The 25,846-nt window shown below is 38.8% G+C and overlaps 3 protein-coding genes across 3 annotated transcripts; all 3 read left to right on the top strand.

Moving 5' to 3' along the window:
* The first annotated feature begins 480 nt into the window (after nt 1-480).
* On the top strand, nt 481-1,656 carry LOC139127359 (uncharacterized). Its single transcript, XM_070693275.1, has one exon. The coding sequence runs from the start codon at nt 481-483 to the stop codon at nt 1,654-1,656; it is 1,176 nt and encodes a 391-aa protein (XP_070549376.1).
* A 146-nt stretch (nt 1,657-1,802) lies between these two features.
* Nucleotides 1,803-4,980, top strand: LOC139127358 (uncharacterized). The gene is made up of 2 exons (XM_070693274.1): nt 1,803-2,141; nt 2,494-4,980. Exons 1-2 carry the CDS (start codon nt 1,803-1,805, stop codon nt 4,978-4,980), a joined length of 2,826 nt encoding a protein of 941 aa, XP_070549375.1.
* Nucleotides 4,981-10,298: 5,318 nt separating this feature from the next.
* Nucleotides 10,299-25,245, top strand: LOC139127357 (dimethylaniline monooxygenase [N-oxide-forming] 2-like). Its single transcript, XM_070693273.1, has 7 exons — nt 10,299-10,419; nt 16,622-17,071; nt 18,502-18,557; nt 20,082-20,258; nt 21,154-21,373; nt 21,966-22,201; nt 25,012-25,245. The coding sequence occupies exons 1-7, from the start codon at nt 10,299-10,301 to the stop codon at nt 25,243-25,245; spliced, it is 1,494 nt and encodes a 497-aa protein (XP_070549374.1).
* Nucleotides 25,246-25,846: the final 601 nt, after the last annotated feature.

Genomic DNA, 25,846 nt, shown 5'->3' with positions numbered 1-25,846 from the left:
CGAGCAATATGATGATGAGAAATTAACGATCTCTTCTAAACCTAGTCAACATGGAGCGACCCCAAAAATGAGTATACCTGGAGAGACCCATTGTACAAACCCAATTGTCCAGTCATCAGCGACAATATTAGACCAATGTCAACAACTCTTATCACCACCAGTAGCCACTGGTACATACCAGTATTTATCTAAGAATGGTACCTGTGGAGAATCAACATGTACTGGTATGCGCCACAATCCAAGTGCAAGAAGAGCATTGGATGTAGAATTTTCAGCCAATCAAAATGATGATGATATCAGTCCTACATATCCCAGTGGTGCTAACAGATCTTCTTCAGATGTAATTATGGCAGTAGTACAACAGATGAAGAAACCGTATGTTGATATACAAAAATTGGAGGAAATCCATTGGAATATACGAAGTTTAAACGCCAATTTAATACTAGAATCATTGCAAACACAAATAACGATGACGAAAAAATGAACTACTTGGAACAATATACAACTGGAGAAGCAAATGAAATCGTTAAGGGATACAGCTTCCTGGATGCAAGCACCGGATATATGGCAGCATTTGAAGAACTTGACCGACGGTATGGAAATAAAGAGCTGATTGCTGCAGAATACATCAAGAAAGCACAGCATTGGCCTAACATCAAAGCTGATGATGCAAAGGGTTTAGACAAGTTCTCCATCTTCCTTGCTGAATGCGAGTATGCGGTGAACAGTATGAAGTCCATGCAAATATTGGATTACTCTGAAAATATGAAAATGCTAGTCTCAAAGCTGCCATATCATATGCATGACAAATGGAGAAGAATGGTGAGACTGACTACAGTGGCTAATACTCAAGTGAAATTTACTCAATTGGTCAAATTTGTTAGAGAAGAAGCTGAAAGTATGAATCATCCAGTGTATGGGAAGGTAGCAATGCAGGCTGATCGATATGACAAGCAAAGAGTGAATACCCGGAGGCAGTCTCAATCCAACCGATTTAAGACCAGTCTTGCCACTGAACTTACCAGCAAGAATGGCGATGTAAAAGATGTAGCACGGTCATCAGAAAACGGCAAAACATATTACCCAAACAGGAAAACTTCCAAGGAACCATGTTTATATTGCAATAAACCTCAACATTCTATTGACAGTTGTGAAAGTTTCGCCAGCAGACCAGTAACAGACAGATACCAGTTTTTAAAGACCAAAGGTATATGCTTTGGATGTCTAAAGAGAGGTCATATGAAGAATGATTGTAGAAATATTGCAACATGTCAGAAATGTCAAGGACGACATCCTACAGTATTACATTATGAAGAGTATAAATCTACTCAGTTTGTTACCAAGAGAGATAGCACAGATATCCAAAATAATGGTATTGGTACAAGGGGTGCATCGGTCAGCAAAGACCAGCAGATGTATAGCCATATGGGGGCCGGTAGTGGTGATTGTACAGCTACAGTCATTCCCGTACTGGTCAAGTCAAAGAATAGCAGCAATGTCGTTGAGACTTATGCGTTTTTAGATCCTGGTAGTAGCATCAGCTTCTGCTCTGAAAGTTTGATGAAACGACTTGGTACTCATGGACAACGGGCCAATATCACATTGAACACAATGGGTAAGCCATATGCAATGGAAACGTCTATTATAAGGGATTGAAATAAGTGATTTGTACGGCAGAAACCCTGTGGATCTACCTATAGTGTATTCCAAGGACAAAATACCAGTTACGAGACGTCACATCCCCACTCAAGAAGATATTAATAATTGGCCACATTTGAAAGCCGTGAATATTCCCAAGATTGATGCTGAGGTGGCCCAAGATTGATGCTGAGTTGGAACTAATGATAGGCAATGCAGTAGCCGACGCTTACACACCACTGCAAACTATAACCGGACCAAGAAATAGTCCGTATGTAACTAGAACCCGCATAGGATGGGCGATCTGGAACTTGGTGCGTGGTACACCTAGTGAACAGGAAGAATTTAATGTACATAGAACAGATGTAGCAACGATACAAGAAATGGAAGAACTTAAGAAGTTGGAAAAGATGGTAAAGAGTTACATAGATTTGGACTTTCCAGAACGTGTAATAGATGACAAGCCAGAATTGTCTCAAGAGGACAAAAGATTTCTGGAAAAGGTGAATACGTCAGTAAGGCGAAAGGATGGTCATTATGAAATTGGTTTGCCATTTCGTGAAGATGATGTACAACTGCCAGATAACCGTAGTCAAGCCATGCAACGATTAAGGGCTACAGAAAAAAGAATGAGAAGAGATCCTCAGTTCTACACAGATTACTTATATGGAAGGCATATTAGATAAAGGATATGCAGTTAAAGTACCAGACAAGGAGTTATTAGAAAATGGTGGGAAGATTTGGTACATACCCCACCATGGGGTTTATCATCCTAAAAAACCGAAGAAAATACGGGTAGTGTTTGACTGCTCAGCCAAGTATCATGGCGTGTCTTTAAATGACTTACTGTTGCAGGTGCCAGACCTGTCTAATAGTCTCCTTGGAGTATTGTTGAGATTCCGACAGGAGAGGGTAGCTGTAATGTCGGATATTGAAGCCATGTTCCACCAGGTTAAAGTGCCACAAGACGATTGTGATTGTTTAAGATTCTATTGGTGGCCAAATGGAGATTTGAATAGAGATCCAGCAGTATATAAAATGGTAGTGCATTTGTTCGGAGCTGTGTCTTCTCCTGAATACAATAGAGGTCAGTCATCACTGGAAATAATCAATACGATACTGAAGAATTTCTATGTTGACGACTGTCTCAAGTCAGTAAACTCAGAAGAGAAAGCAATTACCCTGGTGCAAGAGTTGGTAGATGCTTGCCAGAATGGTGGATTTCATTTAACAAAATGGATAAGTAATAGCAGAGCTGTCATAGAATCTATTCCAATCAATGAAAGAGCCAGTGAGGTAAAGCCATTGAATCTTCTGTATGATGACCTGCCGACTGAACGTGCATTAGGAGTCTATTGGTCAGCAGAAGAGGATACACTAGGATGTATAACAATCGTAAAAGCGCGACCAGTAAATAGAAGAGGTATACTCTCGATTGTAAGCCCTGTATATGATCCACTTGGTCTTGTGGGCCCATTCATACTACCGGCTAAGATATTACTGCAAGATTTGTGTTATCACAAAATTGGATGGGATCAAGCTATATTACCAGCACAAGCAAAAAGATGGCAGCAGTGGTTGTCAGACTTGAAGCAACTAGAGAAATTCAAAGTGGAAAGATGTTACAAACCAGCAGGATTTGGAGAGGTGAAATCATACCAACTACACAATTTTTCTGATGCTAGCGAGAAGGGATATGGTACAGTGACCTATCTACGTATTACCAATGCACAGGGGCAAGTACACTGCTGTTTGGTCATGGGAAAATCTAGAGTCTCTCCGTTGAAGAAAACTACAATTCCAAGAATGGAACTCACTGCAGCAGCACTTGCTGTCCGTATCAACAGAAGATTGCAGCAAGAGTTAGACTACCCCATAGATGAAACTTTCTTTTGGACAGACAGTATGTCGGTTCTCAGATACTGTGCTAATGAGACAACACGCTTCAAGACATTCGTTGCAAATCGTGTAACTGTGATTCGTGAGGGCTCTGAAACAGCACACTTGAGATATATAGATACCAAATCCAATCCTGCAGATTATGTGTCGAGAGGTCTGACAGCACATGAACTCCTACAAAATAGGATATGGACCCAGGGACCAGCGTTTCTATGGAAACATGAAGATGAATGGCCTGAGAATGCAGTTATTTCCAAATGTCTTCCCGATGATGACTCAGAAATCAAAGGGAATGTCAATGTATCAATGGTTGATGAGTCTACAACAACTATGAGTAAGTTAATTGCCCACACTTCCAGCTGGATAAAATTACGGAAAATGGTAGGATGGATTCTAATTGGTATGAAGAATCTACAATCCTGGGCTTCACAGCGTAAAGAGCTCCGAGAAAATATGAAAAAATTGGAGCCAGATGCAATAAAACGAGAGATATTAGTAAATGAAAGAATGAAACAGACGAAGTACAAGGCTATGCTACAATCAAAGAAGAACATCAAAATAAATACCTTTCTACCAGCAGAAGTACTTGAAAAAGCAGAACGAGCAATCATAGGTTATGTACAGCGCCAACACTTTGCCCAAGAGATTGAAAGTGTACAGAATAATCAACCAATCAAGAAATCTAGTCCAATATATAGATTAGATCCAATTATGAAAGACGGCCTTCTGCGTATTGGTGGACGATTAAGCCATGCTATGCTGCCATATGAAGTCAAACATCCTATGCTCCTACCAAGAGGATCCCTAGTTTCCACTTTAATTCTACAAGATATACACAGACAGGTTGGACACCTGGGACGAAATTCAATGCTGGACAAACTTCGGCAGAAATACTGGATACTACAAGCAAATACAGCGGTTAGACAGATTATTTCCAGATGTACCATCTGCAGACGTTATCGCGCACAAGTAGGTGAACAAATGATGGCAGACCTACCAAAAGATAGACTAATTTCAAATGAGCCACCCTTTACTCGAACAGGAGTAGACTTTTTTGGACCCATTGAAGTTAAACGTGGCAGAACCACAGTAAAGCGGTATGGTGTTGTATTCACCTGTTTGAATATGCGAGCTATTCACCTGGAGGTTGCCTACTCGCTGGATACAAATTCCTTTATTAATGCACTACGAAGGTTTATTGCCAGAAGAGGACAAGTAAAAGTTCTCAGATCTGATAATGGTACAAATTTGGTTGGTGCTGAAAGAGAATTGCGAGAAGCAATAAATAATTGGAATCAAGTGAAAATTGGAACAGCGCTTGGCCAGAAGAATATAACTTGGCAATTCAATCCTCCTTCTGGCTCACATTTTGGTGGCATATGGGAGCGTCAAATCCGTACAATTAGAAAGGTACTGTTCTCACTACTAAAAGAACAATGGTAACATCTAAATGACGAAGCTCTCCAGACCTTATTCTGTGAAATAGAAGCTATTGTAAATGGTCGTCCTATTACTAAAGTCTCAGATGACCCAATGACCTTGGAGCGCTTACTCCCAACCATTTGCTGATGCTACAAGCAAATCAAACATCACCTCCTGATGTATTCAGTAAAGATGACTGCTACGTACGACGTCAGTGGCGACAAATACAATATCTAACAGACGTATTCTGGAGAAGATGGATAAGAGAATACCTACCAATGCTGCAGGAGCGACAGAAATGGACAAAGCCAAGAAGAAATCTACAAGTCGGAGATATTGTTCTCGTGATTGACAACACTATACCAAGAAACTCATGGCCTATGGCAAAAATCACTGAAATCATGCAGGATCACAGAGGTCTTGTCAGAGTTGCTCGAGTGAAGACCAGAATGAATACACTTGTACGGCCAGTGGACAAATTATGCATGATTTTAGAAGCTGAAGACACTTAAATCAGCTTGTGTAAGAACAATTTGAAAGTAGTTTAAAAAAAATAGCTGTTTTCAATGTCGTTTGAGTGGATCTTGGCTGTTTAGATAACTTGTTTGTAAATGTTCAAAAGTTTATTTTGCAACATTTAGAGGGCCGGGATGTTACAGCCAAATTGCCTTATTACCTTTTGGTGCATTTCAAGCTGGAACAGCTGTTTTCTTTGTTCTCCAAATTCAACTTTGTTTTTACCTTCTAAGAAATTTGTATATGGCCCTCTAGAGGCCGGGATTGTGTCTCCTTTGATGCCATTGTCTTTGAGGTTGTGACCTCAATCAATTACATAACAGCTGGAGGTAATTTTGAAAGCAGGGTGAAAGCATGGTGTGATGTGGCAACTTTGTTCAGAGAGCTGATAAATTTCTAGGTAATGTTTGAATGATGCTGAACCAACAAATTGAATGAAACGTCAACCGCCCGGTGGCTTTAATTATATTGGTAAGCTTTAAGCTGTTTTAAGTTGTGTATTTTGATACAGAAATTATGAAGCCATGCATTTTGAAATGGACCAGGTTGGAAACATTCTGTATGAGCAACAGAGATTGTTGTGTACGTATTTCTCGTTCCAAAATTTTTGTATTTCTTTATTTTGGCGTCGGAGCACATTTGACGACATTGGCTATTTGAAATGAATTTTGGTTTTTGCATGAACAGTGGGACATATGAATTTTGGTTTTTGCATGAACAGTGGGACATTTCTTCAGTCTTTGATGTACAAAATGGACACGTACAATGGAACAATTATTTGAATATTATGAACATCTTCATATGCATTTTGGCGCTGATTGTAGGTTTTTTCTTCTGTCACTGTGCATGTATTTCCTAATATTTATTGTTAATGTGTTAATGTGTTAGTCCAGAGCAGTGCTGACCCAGACTGAGCCAGCCTAGCAGAAATAAAAGAGAAAATAAGTAACGACTGAATGGAATACTGTGTGTCCTTTGAAGATACTCAGGTCAGATTATTTAATTTATTATCATAGGGGACTAACTCAATTAGCAACAGAGTTACAACTGGGTAGTTTTCGTCAGAAGAGGTCACCACTGCAGTACGCAGAAATGGCACCTACAATATATATATATATATATATATATATATATATATATATATATATATATATATATATATATATATATATATATATATAATCTTGCCGTTTTAATTGAATAAGACATTAACTTCCTGAGTTACTGTGAACAGTGAAAATCGACCAATCAGATACAACCTTGCTAACACACTGCAAGTCAATATATATTTATATATAATCCCATGGTATTTTTCTCAGTTTAACGTCATCGTACACACGTGTTTTTTGCGGAGCCGCACAACGTCTCGCTTTCGGCTTGAAGTTTTACAGCTCCGCGAAAAACACTCGTATACGATGACGTCAAACAGAGAAAAATACCATGGGATTATATATTTACCACATGAACAGTCTTCTTATTTTTCTTTTGACGTAGATGGATCAAAATTATTGTAACAAATTACATGAATTTCGTCACGATTTGTGTTTTATTTACGCGGATTACTTTCATTTAACGGGTAAAGCGGCCCGTCACCCAGGAGATACTTTCATTCATAAACTCATTAAGTTCAAATTTTGATACAGGGAACGGTATCGCTTCCAATCAGACATACGGATTCGCTCACGTTAACGTGTCAATCATTGTCTTGCGTTGTACACTGGTCGGCTAGAATTGTTGTTATGACAAATTTATGTCGTAGAAATATATTTTGAAATGTGCAACAGCAAAATTATCCGGTTCATCTACGTTATTGTTCTTTGTGAGTGAATTTGTGTAATAGTGTTATTTATAGATACATTAGGCCAAACAAAATAAATGTAGGTAGGTCGGTAGGGATTTTTTTCAAATTATTTTTATTTTTCATATACGAATTTTTCAGGGGTTCAAACCCTGCAGCTGCTAACAATTCTATCATCAGATTGGATTACTGGTTGACGTGTATTTTTTGTTTGAATGTCATAGAAACTGACGCGGCTGAAGCATAATTCTTTTGACAGCATATTGTACAGTCCGGGTTCAGACCTGCTTGTCTTCGGTGGTGCGATATACCTGCTTTCGTGAAAAAAGGTATGGGATAATTTTTTGCACAGGATACAATACACCATATCGGATAGTAAATGGTACTACACTTTCAAAATCTTTGTTATTGTCGTATAATATTATTTTTTTTGATAGCATGTTACTCTTTGCAAGTACATGTATTAAAAGTTAATCGTAGTCAGTACAATCAAGATCATCTAATCGAGTTATTTGTTGTTTCTTCAAATTCAAACATTCTTCGTTATCTTTCAGTCTTTCCAAAGCACTGAGTATACGGGCAGAGAGTTTAGGCTTTTCATGTAAATGATGTCTGCTGTTCCTGTGTTTAAATAATTTGAAAGCTCTCGGAGTTACGTAATTTGTTTCCTCGCACATTCAATTTTACCGTTTGTGACATTCACTTCGTGTAGTCACGTTACATAGTTCACTCAACCGCAAAACCGCACAGCTCAGAAAAGCCTAACGGAGTTTAAATGATTACTTTTGCCTAATTTCTTGCGAGTTCAGATGCAACATCACCGCCGGTCAAAGAACCACCACTGAAAAACATTTAAGAATATACGTTATTTTATCTTATAGAGCAACTTCATTTATACGACTTTGGTCGTTGAGGTCGCAATTGGCCGTTAACCTAAATGTAGCTTGCGTAAGCAATCTGTGACTGATAAATGGTGGATGTTCTTTCTAGACAGGGACTTTCGAAAATGACAATAAATCCTTGCTTGTGTTGGTTACTAGGGAATGAGAGGGTGCTTCCGGGTAAAGACGTAACTCAGGTTCGTAGTTCCATATGTACCGCCTGATTGAAAGAGAGAAACAGCTTCCCGTGGCCACTGAATTGTGTTCATACAATAAATTATAATTTCATGAGGCAGACTCGCATTGTTTTTATAGGAAGGCGGATTATGTCTCTCGTGATTTTTCGTCCTTGTGTTTAGGAGATGCATTCTTTTATCGAAACGCATGGAAATTGATAACAGGATTGTAAACTGTCACAAGACATGTAGTGGGAAACAAATACTTCAATCTCATTATTAAGTTATTACGTCAACTCTGTGTATTGCTGTGGCTACTTCATGACAGAACGTACAGTACAGTTATCTCAACCTGTGAATTATGATCCACTGATAGCTTTGACATTTGAATCAGGTATAGGCAATTGCTTATGATAATCTCCTCTTTTTCCTGACTCAAATTTTTGAAGTCAAAAGACGTGACCTGACGTCCTTCAGACCTTAAACCTCAAGTTCTTCACTACATCTTTATTGCCGCCCACCTAGTTTTTTTGGTGACATTTGAACACTCTAAGAGACCCCATGTACTCAAAATTTCACTAAATGTCTGTAAACCACTCCGCTACCTGCTTGCAGTGTGACATGTGGAAGTGAAGTTTCCACAGCAAGAACTGTGTTGCTATTTCATTGCACACTGTAGACTAAGGTCAGACTTTCAAGCATATTTTAATCATCCAGTGTACAGTGCACGAGACACGGTCTTTCAGGTTGCGACCCGACTTACATTGTGCTAATCTATATCCCACCATCGTGATGGTGTCAGTCCTTAATCTCTGTTTCTCGTGTTCGTGCATGTTCGCAATTACTCAATCGCTGACAATTGTCAGGCCCTTTATCGCTGCAATAACAAATTGACTTTTGTCGATTGCAGCATAATATGCTCAGATTATTTCAGCATGCATTTTTCGAAGGCCCCTTACATTGTGCAAATTGTGCATCGATCAATTGGCTATCATAACAGTGATATACGTATTTTATCAAACTTTATAATCTGAAAAAAACACAATACATACGGCTTATTCAATCAATCAATCAATAAATCAAAAATATTTAAAGCGCAAAAGGTCAATAAACAATTTTATCCTCTAATAACAGATTATTGTACCGTAAAACGTCGTCACTCTGTGACGAATGCTTCCGATCTTTTTCATTAATATTCAGGGATATTCATACACTGATACATTGATTTTCATAAAAAACAAACATTTTAAAACATTTATATTTTGTTCTCACCTTTCTAAAATGTAGCGCATATTCCTGAAACCCTTATTTATTACGACGGGGGTATTAAAATTAAAGCAAATAGCAAACAGGAATGCAGAACAAAATCATACCCGATGTTGGAAATACTTCGGCAGTACATGCCTGAGATCGAGAGACAAGCTTTTTCCTCAAACACCCCCTTGAGAAACTTTCGACCTTGCCTTCAGTAAATAAAGAAAACAAGTAAAGGGTCAAGATACAAGATTGGTAATAAAGATACAATTTTGCGCAACATTTATAGAGATCAATAACTGAACGACTGGCTGTAACAAGTGCGTTAACTCTATGGGGAAGAAATTACGAAACTGAGACCAAATTAGAACAATTTTCCAACTTAAAGATCTTAAAATTGAGCCCACAAATACATGAGATCAGAAAAGTGTTGAAAAAAGTGTGATATCCAAATATCTTTTCACAAGGCGCATTCTACCTTGAAAAAATAAAGGAACGTATTGAGATGGCAATTGAGATTTTATCTCCCTAATTTGCAGATCTCTGATGTAAGTACTGTAATATTCATAAGCATGACGGGAAGGGCGATCCATTGTGACGTCATTGCATTGATTAGGATAGTAAAGCATGCAAAGGTTAAGTTTGAGTGCGCACCCCTGAAGCCTGTACAGTGGCAGAGCTGGGATATATGCAAAATTCAGAAGAACATTTGGCATGGCTTCGAAAAACCGCGTGGCAATCGTTGGGGCTGGAGTAGCGGGTTTGATGTCAATCAAAAGCTGTCTTGAAGAAGATGGACTTGAGCCAGTTTGTTTCGAGAGACACGACAAACTAGGTGAGTTAGCATCAACAGAAGTGTGTTCAGTATGGACAAAAGACTTCAGGGTTTTTTAATCAAAGGTCGCACACACCTAGTGCACACGCTCCACTTGATCCAATATTGAATGCTGTGACAGACATGGTAGACAATCAGGGACAAGTAGAATGGAATAATTCCGTTAGCAGCAAGGTATATTTCTTATGTTTTGTTTAAAATTGCGGACCTTCCTTTCTTTTCTTCTCTACTGTGTGTCTTTCTGCCTGCCCGCCTGTCTGTCTGTCTGTCTGTCTGTCTGTCTGTCTGTCTGTCTGTCTGTCTGTCTGTCTGTCTGTTTGCCTGTCTGTCTGCCTGTTCCCCTTCTCTGTAATCGCGTACGCCGTTTTGTATGGTAGCCACGTACGCATCTCAAACAGTCGTGTATACATCGGATCAACATATCAAAGACAGAGACACGGTACACTGGGTTACAGATGACAAACAACATAGTACAATAACGATAGTTCACTACACAAGAAGCAAGGGTCTCGTTGGACTGACCTTATCTCGACTCACTTTACTGCCATACAAGATGTCACTGAGATAGGACAAATTTTTGAAATCTCGTGGAATTCCGTGGAATTTGACCTCTTCATAATATAAAAAGTGTTAAAAAAACTCGGTTTTTAAAAAAATGTTATGATACAAATGGAGCGGTTTTCCCAGTGCAGAGCTACTGCATGCACCCCGTCGCACTTAATGATGAGAATGACTCCCCTTATTACTTTAAAGGCAAATAATATGGAGTGATGTTTTTGTTCCTCTTTCCTCCTCTTTATTACATGTCTCTATATGAGTGCAAATCTGTGCATTGATTTGAATAGGAACATCCGGCGAGTTAGCGGGCCGTGTGAACGGTGTACCGGCCGGTTCGGTGAAGTCCGGCGTTTTGGACGCCATGGCAAATGCTTAACGGTAGATCTAAAATATCCATGCGCGGACTGCTATTTTGACTTCCGTTCAAATCTATTTGATGCTGGTCGATTATGGTAAAAATGTTTGAGAATGCCCTGCATGTAACTAAATCATTATTGTCTGAATACATGGGTTTATGTACCCTCGCAGCAGGACACAATTTGCCGTCTCGGCGTTGGGCAAATTGTAATCACCTAATGGTCAACACCCAACTAAGTGCAAGTTACAGTACAATCCCTGTTGGGCACATGAACGCAGTACGGCGTCGTATAGACCTGCGTAATTTCGGCTTATTGACCCACATTCATTCAAAAAAGAACGTTTTCAAAGGTCAAATAACTATCACCCTGAAATACTGAATGAACAAGGCAATAAAATTTGATTGTTTGTTATATGTTTTAATAAAAGCATTTTAAATTATTTGATCAGAAACTCAAATAAATGGTAGAAAAATCACCAATACAACAAATGGTGCAATTGCTATTTAAAATTTCGACGAAATAATTAGGGTTTATTACACGAAGTTTGCGCAGCAACTCGTCAAAATACGGACACATCACGAGAGTACGACGCGGTATCGCCCAAACTTCGTGTAATAACCCCTTTATCATACATGCATGCTTTGGTTATGACTGTTTTCCTACGGACGTTCCGAAATTAGCGACGAAATCAACTAAAATCGACCTTTACATCCTCCTGGCTATACTTACATAAAAAAGTAACTTGCTGAGGAGGGGATGACAACCGTATCACTTATTCAGCTATTGGGCCATTCTACTTCAAATGAGGGTATATGGGGCACTTTTAAAGCGAACAATGTAAATATTACGATGTCGACACAGGTCTTCACAATTTGAAGAAAATTTATTCTTAGTTTAAAATGACGGTGGATGTAAAACATAGGCTGGAATGAGTAAATGGGTGTGTTTTCGTGTTTTGATTACATAACCTCATCTCTGCGTGAAAGTTATGAGCCCACCAAAATCGGGTCAAAATACCTGCGCCACGCCAGCGTTCGATTTCAATCTCGATCTAGTATGAACAGCTGAGAGCACAGAGATAGAGCAAGCAGCTCTGCGACATCTATGAATGCACAGTGGATATTATAACCGAACCAGTCACCTATCTCCAAGAATTATACATGTCCCCAGACGTCAAATATGTGAAATTCACCATCTTAAGTAAGCGGATTAGGGAAAACTAAAAGTGAGTACACTGTAAGCTGTAGTGTCGTAACTCGTTCGTGATTTTGTTGCTGTACGAATAAAACATTTCAAAGGTATTTCCGTCGTCTGCTCGTATATTTTCGTCCCTGGCTTGCCTGAATAGAACTAAACTTCCTTTAACAACCTAAACGAAAGTTTGGTTTTCACTAGATCTTACATTGTATCCGAACCCGCACCGAACCGGTGCCAACCAGACACGATCATGACCTGTGAATTTCACTGACAGGTACAAATCGGAAATATTATAATACACCTTCAACCTTGTCTGTCGTCAGTATTTTCAGTGAGGTTGGATTTTTGTGTCTCATTTAGGGCTATAAATGATGTAATTCACCAGTCAGATACTTAATCTCATCAACAGGAAACTTGTCGTAAAGCGGTTCTATCATGATGCACTGTCAAACGGTATCTTAATCTGCAGCTGTGCAACGTAGACGACATAAAAACGCTGCGCAGTATGGGACCGGCCATGAACGATTACAGGTGTCGGCAAATGATACAAATTTTCAATACGTTTGTTTGTATGGTTTTGGTACAACCGTACTTGTGCCTAAGTGCAATGCCCATGAAGTAACGGCAAACAACAAAATTTTGACCATAATCATCGTGACGTTTCGGATTGTCATTTGTCTTATTCGCTCAGCTGTTTTACATGCACATATACCAACGAAGGTCATGCATACCAGCGAAGATCACGCGTACGCGTCGCTGTAAGCAGTTTGGTTAGGCCAAATTAATTAAATTCTTTGTTTTGCGTCCACTCTAAATGGGAAAAGGTACGCGTCAAAGCGGCAGAAAAGCAAAGCGGTTATTTCCTAAAATTTCCTATCAAATACTGTTACGTGCAGAGAAAACGAACAAAAGGGTGAACTCAGCAGTTAACGTTTAAACAAAATTTATTACGAAAACAAAACTAATTGCTAAGTCAGGGACAGAGTACAAGCTTTAAAAGTGTACAGACTACTTATCTCAGCTGGGACGGCAAAGCTCCAGTCTCAGAGTTGTAACAGTCAGTCGGATGAATGAACAGTCCTTTGGCTTGCAGGCTTGAAGCTGCACAAAGTCCACAGTATAAATCCAGCGTTGACAGTGAAGGTCTTGAAAAGTCTTGAGAATGACTACTGCTGGAGTTTAGTAACACACAAGAGACACGATCCCAAAAGTCTGACTGCAAGCCTGCTGTCCCAGTATTTATACTCATGTGTTTACATAAGCATATAAGAACAATCTAGAACTTTTATTGACATGCTAATTACTGTTCTAAAATTATCTCTCTTACACAACTAATCAACTTTCCAGAACATTCCAAACATGACTAATTGAATTCAAGGTTGTGAGGTCATTAAGGGCAGTGACCTTGAGAGTGTTCTAGACTAATTGAACTCAGGTCATGATGAGTGTGGGGGGAAATGACCTACATAACAATACACAGTGTGTTTTTCATGAAAACCTTCAAAACCTAGGCGGGTGGGGACGCAAAACAAAGAATTTAATTACTTTGGCCTTACAGTGAAAATATAATTCGTATTTTCACTAGTTAAAATACGGGTTCACATCAGTACCGTCTAAACACTAGGAGAATGGCAATACGGGCATAGTATGTATGATGAAAGCATATATCAACTCGCAAGAAATGACAGAAAATTTGATAGGTTGCCCTTTCCCTTTAAAAGAAGGAATATTTTCTGAGTTATATCCAGGTTTCATAATCAGGACATATTCTTTGTGAAATTTCTTGGAAATTGTGTCGAATGTAATCCTTCATCATCTATTATAAAATCGTAAGAAAAACTTAGCCGATTACATACTTTTTTGAAAACGTATTTTATAGGTATTTAAACAACAAACCATTACCACCTACGGTATTCCGAGAGATTTTAACCAGTCACGATATTGTAGCCAGTTGCTCATGTGGTTTATCAATATTATATCAAAATATTAACTTTAAATTCTGGCGCGAAAAGGTCAAGAATATAGCACGGTTATTATCATGTCTCGACCAATCTGATCGCAGTATGTGTGCCATAAATATATGATATAATACAATTAAGCAATAATGCACCCCCTCTCGGCCCATAATGGACGAAAGCAAACTTTACACTCCATAATGTACTCGGCTTCGCCTCGTACATTGTGTCGTGCAAAGTTTGCTTTCGTCCATTACGGGCCGGGAGGGGGTGCATTATTGCTATTATTTTATAGTTTTGGCAATGCCAGTGAATATGCAGTTGTAGAAAACGAATAAAAAAGGAAATTTAAACTGAGTTTGAAGCCAGTGAGCGTCGTCCAGCATGATCGGTCCTGACTCTGTACATATTACATGCACTCCACAGTGCACAGCACTGAACACGCACGTTCAGCACAAAAAATGACCAACACTTTCACGGTTCATTTTGAATTGAAAAACGATGTATTTTCGAAGGAAATGAAAAGTAACTGCATCCCTACCATCTATATCAAACTTGAAACATCACCTTTAAATATCATGCCATTCAAAAAGTCGACACGGTGAAATGCCAGAGATGAAGAAAAGGGAATGTTCATGCATCGACATCAGCATGATCAGCCAGCTGCATGCCATGGTATCAGCTGATCAATACGATCATTATTATGTCGCTAGTAGTACAGCATTCATTGGAAACGATATCAACAGAGTTCAACATTGTTATTCAAATGTTTATATTTCAATAATAATTGTGTCTATAAATTTAATTTTCGATGGCTTCTTGAGAAGAGCTATTTTATTTCGGCGAACGACAGAACTTGACGTAAACGGGTGCTTGAAAGCTACAGTTGACAGGTACCGTCGCGATATCGAGAACAAGGCAAGGTAAAATCACAGAGACATGGAGAAAAAAACGATGAATGAAAATTGTCTCCGATTACAGTCAGTGCGTCTGAATTAGGTGGCCGAGATGTTAGATCAATGGATAGTCCACGGTCGTCATGATTGTTGGTAGTAGCTGACCTTTGACCGAGACTTTGAATGGCTCCGAAGTATATCCATAGACACTTCCGGTCAAGGTTGATGACAGCAAGCTGCCGTTGTTGGCCCGTTCACGACTGGTTCGAGTAGCCTTTCACGCTTGCATCGTTTACATGGCCACTGACATACATAATATGCAATGTGTCAAACCCAGTATCGTCTAGGAGTTTGCAAACGCACTGAGTTCTGTTTCACCTATACGGCAACGAAGCGAACCATGTTGTCAACAAACGTAGTAGTACAACCAGCGTATCGGACGGGGACTGCATGCTGAGCGCCAGCCTGCCAGACGACAAATGCGTGCGTGAGGACTCAACAAATGTGATAAATCGTTCAGTAAGACATTATTATCAATTTTGTGCATCATTATCAAGATTTATAGTTTTGTGTATTACATGGTTTATCCGATATTTTCCCTCCTTTTAAATGCGCAGTCCTTTTTTCGTTTTCCAAAACAAAACTTGCTCGCTGTTAGTGGGGCCGCAATGCTGAATAATGGAATACATTATCAGTAATAATGTATGGATATGACGTCACAAAATTCACTGGTATTGACAAAGCTATAATATAATACCTAATATTAACCTTTCGTATGTCATATCAGTATGAGAGTTATTTGTGCTGCGTAAGAAAGGAGACAAAGTTGAGTGTCTGACGCAGCACAAATGACACTCGATAAGTCAATATTAGATATTACAGTATATTATACCAATATGCTGTCATACCCAATATTTCCTTTTCAAGAGTCATGTCACAAGGTGCGTAATTTGTGCTGTGTCAGACATGAGACGAAGTTGAATGTCTGACGCATCAAAAATTAAACAAATGCTGATACGATAACGGAACAGCGCCCAGGCCCATTGTTGTACAGAGCATGAATGTTCACAGCGAGAAGCATTGTCAAGTGTGAATATTTTATCACAGGTTGTCAGTATATTTATTCTTTCAGAAAATTAGAATTTATTGAGAAAATCTCGAATTCTGTAACGTGTTAGTTTTCATATTAATGAACAACGCAACATCTAAGAAACTTTCTTATTTTTCTTTCTATAAGGCGGTCTATGGAATTATGATCCTACGTTACGTCCTGGGCAGGGAAGTGCCATGTATGAATCTGTTGTATCCAACAACAGCAAGGAGATCTTGTCATTTTCAGACTTCCCCTTTCCTAAAGAATATCCGCCATTTATGAGTCACGGATTGGTACTTCGTCATATCCAGAACTATGCAGAACATTTCGATCTTGAGAAGCAAATTCGGTTCAACACAAACGTTATCGACGTACAGCGCAACAACGATGGCAAGTATTGGAAGATACAGATCAAGGACAAGGATGACAAGCTTTCCAATGAAGAGTTTGATTACGTCATGATTTGCACCAGCGCTTACAACAAGGCAATTATTCCTTCGTATCCTGGTCTGGAAAACTTCTCTGGTACCAAAATCCACGCCAACGAGTATCGCGAGGCCAGTATATTCAAGGGAAAGAAGGTTATAGTCGTTGGTGGGTCAATTTTCTTATTTTAATCGATAGATCAGTCAATCAACTAACCAATCAACGAAACAATCAATCATTCAACTAATCCATCAATAAATCAATCAATCAATTGATTCACCCATCCTTGCCTCCCTAACCCCATCAACAAACCAACTATCCCACCAACTAACAAATTAATCAATCGACAAACCAATCAATCGATCAATAAATCAATCAATCAATAAATCAATCTATAGTAGCCCAATGTCGGCAGTCAGCATTGTCATATATCCATACGTCAATAACAAATTATTATATTTTAAAAATATAGTTACATATTAAAATCAGCACAGCGAATAGTAGAACTCAGCCTAAAACAATCAAAAGTGGTGTTGATGAAAAGGATTCAAATCTGTTGCTTCTAAAAATTATACTCTAAAATGGCGATCACATGTAAGCAAGAAAAATCCCCCGTATAATGGATGTTTCTTGAAACTGAGAATAACAAATACAATTTCCTTTGCGTGAAAGATACTCATGGTACAACAGAGAAGATCTTATCTTCGATAACTTTCGCTTCCAAGAATTACTATCTTTCATTAGCAATTCTGGTCATTATAATTCCGGTACCGGTGGCTTTTAGCGCCGAGGAAAGGTTGCCATCTAAAATCAATACACATATTTTCGATTTTACTAGCATTCATTCCTAGAAAAAATTACACCATTCATAGAAATCGTACTCTTTGGGACCATGAACTGTTCACGAAATTGCCAGTAAGCTGAAAATGGGCCGAATCGTTGGGAACCTTAATTATGTGCGTAATATACTTATGTGTATACAGGAAAGAAAAGGAAATCTATTGACATGGTGGCAGCAATTCATTGCGTGAAATCTTCAATTGTGCATAGCTTTTAGCGATTATTAGATACCTAAATTGTTATGATCCTTTTTTTCGTTTCAAAATAATGCATATAAAGACCCGGCCATAAATGACACAGGATGTGCTTTTCAATGAGTTTCATCCATAATTCGTGCGAGGACCGTATCCTCTGCTATCCTCTAATTTACACAACTGTTGCAACACTTCTGTGGCTCACAATGTCAACATGCAGAGAATTCTGGAATAAAAGAGGAGAATGACGTCACAAGCCTATTTTGCATACGATGGAAGTAATGATGTCCATTGACTACTATCAACGGACTTTGATTCATGGGAAGCGTAAACGATGGTGCCATTAGATCACATACTGAGTATCGAAATGTGATTGTTCATATCAAAATAGATCACTCGCCCAAAAACGGTGGCCAAACTATATAAATATCTATTTTGTTTATTTGCCAAACCACCAATTTTGTTTTCTACGAATAATAATGACAAATATACAGTCTCGATCACAATCAGTGTGAGTATGACTGTAAAACTATGACATTTTCTTCTTCATTTCGTTTTTTTAAGGTGGATCCACGTCTGCCGGTGAAATCTCCTGTGAACTGGCTAGGAGTGGGGCCGAGGTAATACTTGAGATGATCATTGCACCTTTGTTTTCTTGGTTTGCAGAGATGGCTTGGCTTTGTTGCGTCGGTGACAAGAAATGTTTGTGAGTGAATATGACAATGTGTGTTATTGCCTCTGTTAGTGCGATGAAAGGCATAGTGCGTCATAAAATAAGCTCCAAAGGCAGAAGATGGGAACTTGAGGAAAAAACACACATGGAAGCAAAATCCCTTATGTCGTACTTTGTTTTCATTTTAATGCGATACTTTTAGCCGAGGACGCGACTATGAACGAAAATGTGACTTACTGTATGTGTATCGTACTTTCATAAGAGATGCTGACAGTAATTTGCGCACGCTTTAAAACAGATAAATATAGTCACAGAAGGGAAGAGGACGGACTATTTTCTGGGTAAAAAAGATTAGGAAGGCACCTACGGCCAGGTATACATCCTGGCAAGAACAAGTACCTTATAAAAGTAATAAAAGCTCCAAAACCGAGAAACGTGGACATGTGCTCAAACTTCATGTGAGAGAAAAACAATGAGACGTTCAAGTTTAAGATAAACATTAGGGGCAGCATGCAAAGTTTGGTATTACAAAATTGAATTATATATATTTCCTAATGCTTCAAATTCAAAATGGCAACACCCCTGTATTAACTTTATGGGAACAAATAAACGTTCTGTTCAATTTAGTCAATAACAATCAGAGTGAATAACCACAAGAAATATACCAAATATATATGTCTCTGCATTCTACCTTAAAGCCTTTAGGCTGCTCTGATATTTAACTCAACCCGGTTCGTCAATAAATGTTAATCACATAGAAATATCACTTTACAGTAATACCGTACAACCTCTGCTCGCAACATCGAGGCAACCTTTAAAGGAGATAATCTGATATGACGCCGTGTTTCTCCGTCTCTGTTAGCTACGCTCTCATGGCTTTCGAAAATACTACTGCAAAGCAACCCCACATATAAGAAACCGGCAGCAAAATCTTCCTGTTGTGCTCGCTGTCGTGCATTTTAAAACACCAGGGGTCTACTTCTCAAGTTGTACGGCTGGAAAAGGTACAGGCAATGAACGGAAGGAGGATCCAACAAGTAAAGAGACCCTGGAGGTTTATGGCACCCACACTGCGATAAAGGGCAGATTTGGGTAGCACTGTCTTAAGATTGTATTTGTGTGATTGTAACGGAAGAGCCGATATGTACATTTCAGAATGATCAAAAACTTGACTGTTTAGTGTGACGTGGTCCTCAAAATCATAGGAACTTGTTGACGCGTCTTTCCTATTTAATTCGGTCTTTTTTATTGTAGAATCTAGCACGGTGATTTGTTGCCAGCAGGGAAAGGATACAAGGGCTAATTTTTATGATGAATAGCTTACACGATCAGCAAAAATGTAGACATTATGTCAAGAGGTTTGTACTAATTGTCAATCACGTCAATTCTAATGTGCGTAAATATATTGCGTTCGTGGAGAAGTTCCAAAGCCTCGGCTTAACCCATTGCCTGTTTTCATTTTGATCCACAGGTATATATTAGCATGCGTCATGGCGTATGGATTATATCCCGTATGTGCCAGGATGGTCTCCCCTATGATATTGCTCTATTTCGTCGGTCACTGTATAAATCACCGCCGAAGCTGAAAGAAGAAATTGAGAAAGTGTGTAAAACAAGAATTAGAGATCATCAGAAATTTGGTCTACAGGTAATACGTAGTCGCCATAAATATATATTCAACTGCTCTAAATTAGACCGTTAATTATGGCAACGATAAGCATTACACCTACATGAATAGAAAGAAAGGACATATATTGTTCTTTTAGTATTCCAAAGTTCAAAATAGTATATTTAAATTACGCAATCGAAGATAAAGTAAAATGTCATTGTTTGATATCGCAATACTTTCTCTTTATTATCTGTTCAGTTCTTTGATTTTATCATAACGGAAATCCATCTCCAAAATCGATACATCGATATTGCATGTCATTACGAACATAACTTTGACATGCTAACAATAAATACAGATTCTTTAACCGATCCAATAAAAGTGCAGTTATTCCAATCTATGAATCGGTTATTTTGGGTTTTCTATATAAGGTTTCAGTCAGGTGCCACAATTAATAATCGTCGCTGCATTTTGCACGTGTGTGTAATTTTTTTAAAAAACGGCAACTTAGCGCCATGTTAGCACCATGCAGGTCACTCAAATAATAACACATCCGAGAGTTGCAAAGGTATTACTTGCCATAGGTGACACTAAACAATATTGCCAAAGAGATAGACTGCTGCCCTTTTCTTCTGTGTATCTGTGAGAGCTAAAACGCCCAGTGCTCTATTGAATATGAAATCAAAGACTCTTAAGTTTGAATTATTCCAATTGAAGACATCATTTCCTATGAAGTGATGGTCTATGCAGTGTTAGAAAACCAACATAGTGAGTAGAGAATGCAATTAGACTAGACTCACATTATTTGAATTTCTTAAGAAAACAGTCATTTCCAACGCAATAGTCAAGAGTTTGCATGTAAACATAAGACTTCCCAATGCCCACAATATATATATAGCCCGGCCCTTGTACACAATATATTTTCTATGCACAGAGCAAGGAGATATACTCAGTTTTCAAAGCTGTTATGGCCTGTGATGATATGCAAGACAGGCTTGCCCAGGGTCAGATCAAACCAATGGTTGACATCAAAGAGTTTCAGAAAAATGACGTAATCTTAAAAGACGGCACAACTCTGGAGAACATAGATGCTTTCATCTTTGCGACAGGTTATGGGTTTGATGTTCCGATTGTTAATGATTCGTGGCTTTATGGTAAGGAATACAGAGTATATACGGTTGGTACCAAGTTCTAAGAGTTTATAGTTTAGTTTCTTGTACTTTTCACTGTGTTCAAAAGTGTTCTGAAGTTGTAAGATGTATGAAGCCCAAATGAGATACTTTTAATGTTTTACCTGAATTGATATTCATTGCTTAGAATGTTTTGTTTTGGCACTAAGCAATGTTACTGCCAAGCGCAAGTTTAGAGAGAGAGAGAGAGAGAGAGAGAGAGAGAGAGAGAGAGAGACAGAGGAAACGGATAATACAGCAATTGTGCTTGCTACTAAACATTCACAGGAGAGAGAGAGAGAAAGACAGAGGAAACGGATAATACAGCAATTGTGCTTGCTACTAAACATTCACAGTGAAGAAATTCAAGTAGTCATTGTTAACGCTGCATACATGGTCAGGAACTGTCTATCTATAAGGCTTTTCGTTCTCTATCACCTTTCCTGAATTTCCATTTCTTTCTTTCTGTTTTTTTTTTTGTCAAAAGTATTTCTTTCAAATTTTATTCGATTGCAGAAGGCAGATAACCTGAAAACTTGTATCCATTATAAATGTCTCCAATTTTTTTCTTTAATAGACGAAACAGGCAAAGCTGAGGTGTACAAGTACGTCTTCCCAGTGCGTCTAGAGCATCCTGAGAGGTTGGCGTTGATAAGTCTGTGTAGTCCCTATGGACCTCACTGGCCATTAGCTGAAGTACAGACCCGGCTAGCAAGCCAAGTCTTTGCTGGGAATATTGCACTGCCAGAAAAATCTACCATGAAGAAAGACATCGATCAGAAGATAAAACTTGAGAAAAACAAGTCTTTATATGTAAGTTTTATTACTTCAAAAGGGCCTGAACGACCCCTTCTCCCGCAGAACTGTTAGTTCTGCTGAAGCTCTTTGGACATTTCTTTCTCTTTCTGAACTTTGACGCTATTCCAAGGGGCAGCACACCCGTTTGCATCAAAGTACACACAATGCATTGCGGTCGTTACAGGGCACTCACACTAAGTCTTTCTTGGGTTCTGGCGTGCGGAGTTTAGCCAGGCATGTAGCAGGGCTCATAACGAGCCAACATATGCTTAGCAAGCAAGGACTTTTATTTCATAATGTTATGAAATATCTATTTATATGTCACAGACCGATCGTAAAGAAAAGCCTTTTTTGTGTTACTGTCGGGCCCAGTCCAATACATTGGATGATACCACACAGGTTATAGCATATTCTTCCGCTCAACTGTCCATGATGCTATGATTTATTTAGAACAAGAAGTTTATCTCGACGGTAATGAAAAATATTGTGTGTGATAGACCAGTAAAAGTATGTTGATAGAGAGATAGAAAGAGTATCTGCCTTTCAGTGCGCATGCATTAGTCGTCAGAGCTTGCTGGATACACCATTTCATGGATTGCGAAGTACTGATCGCCGCTTTGTTTTCAGGGGCCGATCTATCGCTTGCGTTGCTGGCCATGGCCACAGACATTTGTGTGTGCCATGGCCGACACTGGTACTGCACTGTTGCTTGTCGATCAACTTGGTCGCGGGTTGTTTCTCATTTGCCGTGGTTGATCTTCGCTGGCGACTGATTTATGGTAACTGGATACTGAATCTAGGTCATACTCCTCGTCGCTATGTTTCCGTACGCTGACGTATATCTGACAAGTAGTGGGCCAAGCTTGAGAGGTGGAATATAGTTCTTTTACCGGTTCCATGATGCAGTGCGCGCCAGGGTATACAAAGCGTACGTTACGCATAGAACTTTTTAGCCGTAGGGTACACGCTGGGTTCGTTAATCATAAAGCTCTATGGTCGATTACACCCTGGCCTATATTTTCGTCGCTGATGGTTAGATTATAAACGGGCAATTATTTGGTATTGCAAATTTCTGTCATTCTTCTTTAACAATCCGTTGTACAAAACAAATCAGCATGTTTCCGCTGTTTTGAGCTTATATACGATGTTTGATAAAGTAACTGCAATGCATTGTGGGATAACCGGGAAAAGGTCTATCGTCGAGACTACGAGTTCCCGTTGTTATTGTCCGACGCCAGTCGTTGAAAGCAGCAACTTCGCGACGAGTTTTCATAACGGTGTTTTGTTTTGTTTTGTTTTTTGTTTTAATTTGTTTTGTTTTGTTTGTTTTGTGTGTGTGGATTTTTTTATTTTGGAGGGGCGAGGGGGGGGGGAGGGTGCAACCTGACGAGAGCCTTGATGTCTTCGGTCGAGACCGCAGAAAATCTCGCAGATGTCGATGGCTTTACTGTAGATTTCGCCGGCGGGTACCGCTTCAATCGTAGTCACTTGTTTTTTTCCGTCCGCGCCGAGATATTAGTTTCACTTCGTTAATAAAATTCTGGTTCCAACTGTTCAAAATAAATACAGTTCTGCCAATCGTTATAATGATTTTTTTCCACAGAATTACAGTCCATTTCTATATTTATTGTTGGTCAGGAGCCAGCGACAATATTTAACAATAGAAAGTAGTGCCGGATAATAACTAAAATATACAATTTAGTGTGAAATAATTTCTTAAGCATGGTTTTCGACGTCAACATTATTTAATGGTACTTAACCGGTTGTCTAAACGCTTTGCAGTTGGCAAAACACGTGAAATGTTTGCTGAAAGTAGGCAATGAGTAAAATATCTAAAAGCAGTGATAAATAGCTCAATCAAGAGCTAAAATACTTAGAAAAGTGTCACAGTTTTTAGGAAATCCAAAAAATATATTGACTTTGTCTGTGAAAATACTAACTTTATTTCGCTGTCAACAGATTGGTAATATGTGGTACATATGTACTAATATAAGGTTATTCACAAAATACTGGGAATTATGTCCGAGTACTGCGGAGTTATTGTCCAAGACGCATAACGTGGAAGACAATATCGAAGCTGACTATGTACTCGAATATAAATCTCGTTATTTTGTGAATAACCTTGTTATTATACACCTTTTTGGTCCAGCTTAACCAAGACCATTTAAGCATGCCCGTCGCGTACTGCACTGAGCGATCATCCGCACAATTGGAACGCGTTCAGCGCCTCCGATACGCGCACATCATGAACGAAACTTCAACCCGCGCAGCGAAGTGTACGCGGTCGAATTGGTAGGGCAGAAGCGTAATTTCACTCAAATTCACAGGTTTTGGACTGACTGTTATTCACTACGTGAAGTTCTGAATGTTAAGATGTATAATGTTTAAAAAAGTAAAATCTTCTCTCTTTCCCCGTGTTGACATAAAGATGTGTTTAGGTCAGACATTAAATAGACTTAGATTGACCTTAAAAGTAATTGGACTCCGCATCGTCTGATATACCGAGGTTTACTGCACGACGAAACTCCATAAGTTACAGACGCAAGCGTATGATAGTAATAATCGATAACCTTGCTTAAGGATATAATTCAAATTCAAAATGGCCCTGCCTGCCTTGCCCTCTAAGACATTATTTTCCAGTGGGGTTCAAAGTGAGCCGATATGAGCAGTATATGAGAAAAAAAGGTATTGTAAAATATTATACAGTCCAAAAAAACTGTTCCAATGTTAATCAACCTCAACACTCAGTTCAAGTTTGGCCATACTGCGGAAAAGTGTTACATCGCAAAGGTAATATTATATTCTCAATTGTTTTTCTACTACAGATTCCAGGCCCACCAACTGTTGATGACATAGCCGAGGTGCTTGGTGTGAAACCTTCATTCTGGCGTCTTCTCCTGTCGGATCCAAAACTGGCCATGGCTTACGAGTATGGTCCCATGGTTCCATACTGGTATCGATTGCAAGGACGAGGTGCATGGCCTGGTGCTAGGGATAGAATATTGAATGCCGTTGAAAACACCTCATTTTGCTTGAAGGGGTATCCTTCTATTGACTAAAACAAATAATTTTATGCATGTTAATTCCCATATTCACTGAAGGTGGCGCTGAATGTTGCCAACACAGTTTTTTAAAGGAATATTTCTCATCTAAGATGACAAGGAAACCCCTCATATCATATATTTTCAAAAAGCAGAGAATCTAAATTTAGTATGGTAGCAATAGTTTACTCGAAGGATGAAAGGGGTGTATACTTGGGGCAAAAAAACCTCAATTTTGGTATTGATGATAAAAATGAACTTGCGTCAACATTTGATACCATTTTCTGAAATGCAATATTTCAGTACTATTTTATTTTGCATTATCTATCCTCATTCTAAAATGGCACGGATTGAAAGACTACTATAAAAGTGATTATAAACATAATAAGTAAATTCAAATGCCTGTTATTCAAAACGCAAGAATTTTATTGTCAAACAAAATAGTTGTTTTGTTATATAGCATTTAAGGAACCTAATGTGAAAATTTCATTAAATTTGACCCAGCCAGAGTGTAGTTAAATTCTTTGAAAAGCTTTAAAGTCGGAGAAAAAGAAGCCAGGAATCGGGTGATTTGCATATATTTTCACAAATAAGCACTTCTTTATCACACAACTTACAG

This window comes from Ptychodera flava, unplaced genomic scaffold (genome assembly GCF_041260155.1).
Source record: "Ptychodera flava strain L36383 unplaced genomic scaffold, AS_Pfla_20210202 Scaffold_31__1_contigs__length_3010019_pilon, whole genome shotgun sequence".
Lineage (NCBI taxonomy): Eukaryota > Metazoa > Hemichordata > Enteropneusta > Ptychoderidae > Ptychodera > Ptychodera flava.
This window is presented reverse-complemented; position numbering and strand designations above follow the sequence as displayed.

Bases quoted from the DNA above. Each gene is read 5' to 3' on its own strand.
- LOC139127358 (XM_070693274.1), top strand. From the start codon at position 1,803: ATGCTGAGGTGGCCCAAGATTGATGCTGAGTTGGAACTAATGATAGGC. The intron at 2,142-2,493 runs GTGAATACGTCA...TTACTGTTGCAG, and splicing joins ACAAAAGATTTCTGGAAAAG to GTGCCAGACCTGTCTAATAG.
- LOC139127359 (XM_070693275.1), top strand. From the start codon at position 481: ATGAACTACTTGGAACAATATACAACTGGAGAAGCAAATGAAATCGTT.
- LOC139127357 (XM_070693273.1), top strand. From the start codon at position 10,299: ATGGCTTCGAAAAACCGCGTGGCAATCGTTGGGGCTGGAGTAGCGGGT. The intron at 20,259-21,153 runs GTAATACGTAGT...TTCTATGCACAG, and splicing joins ATCAGAAATTTGGTCTACAG to AGCAAGGAGATATACTCAGT. The intron at 21,374-21,965 runs GTAAGGAATACA...TTTCTTTAATAG, and splicing joins TAATGATTCGTGGCTTTATG to ACGAAACAGGCAAAGCTGAG.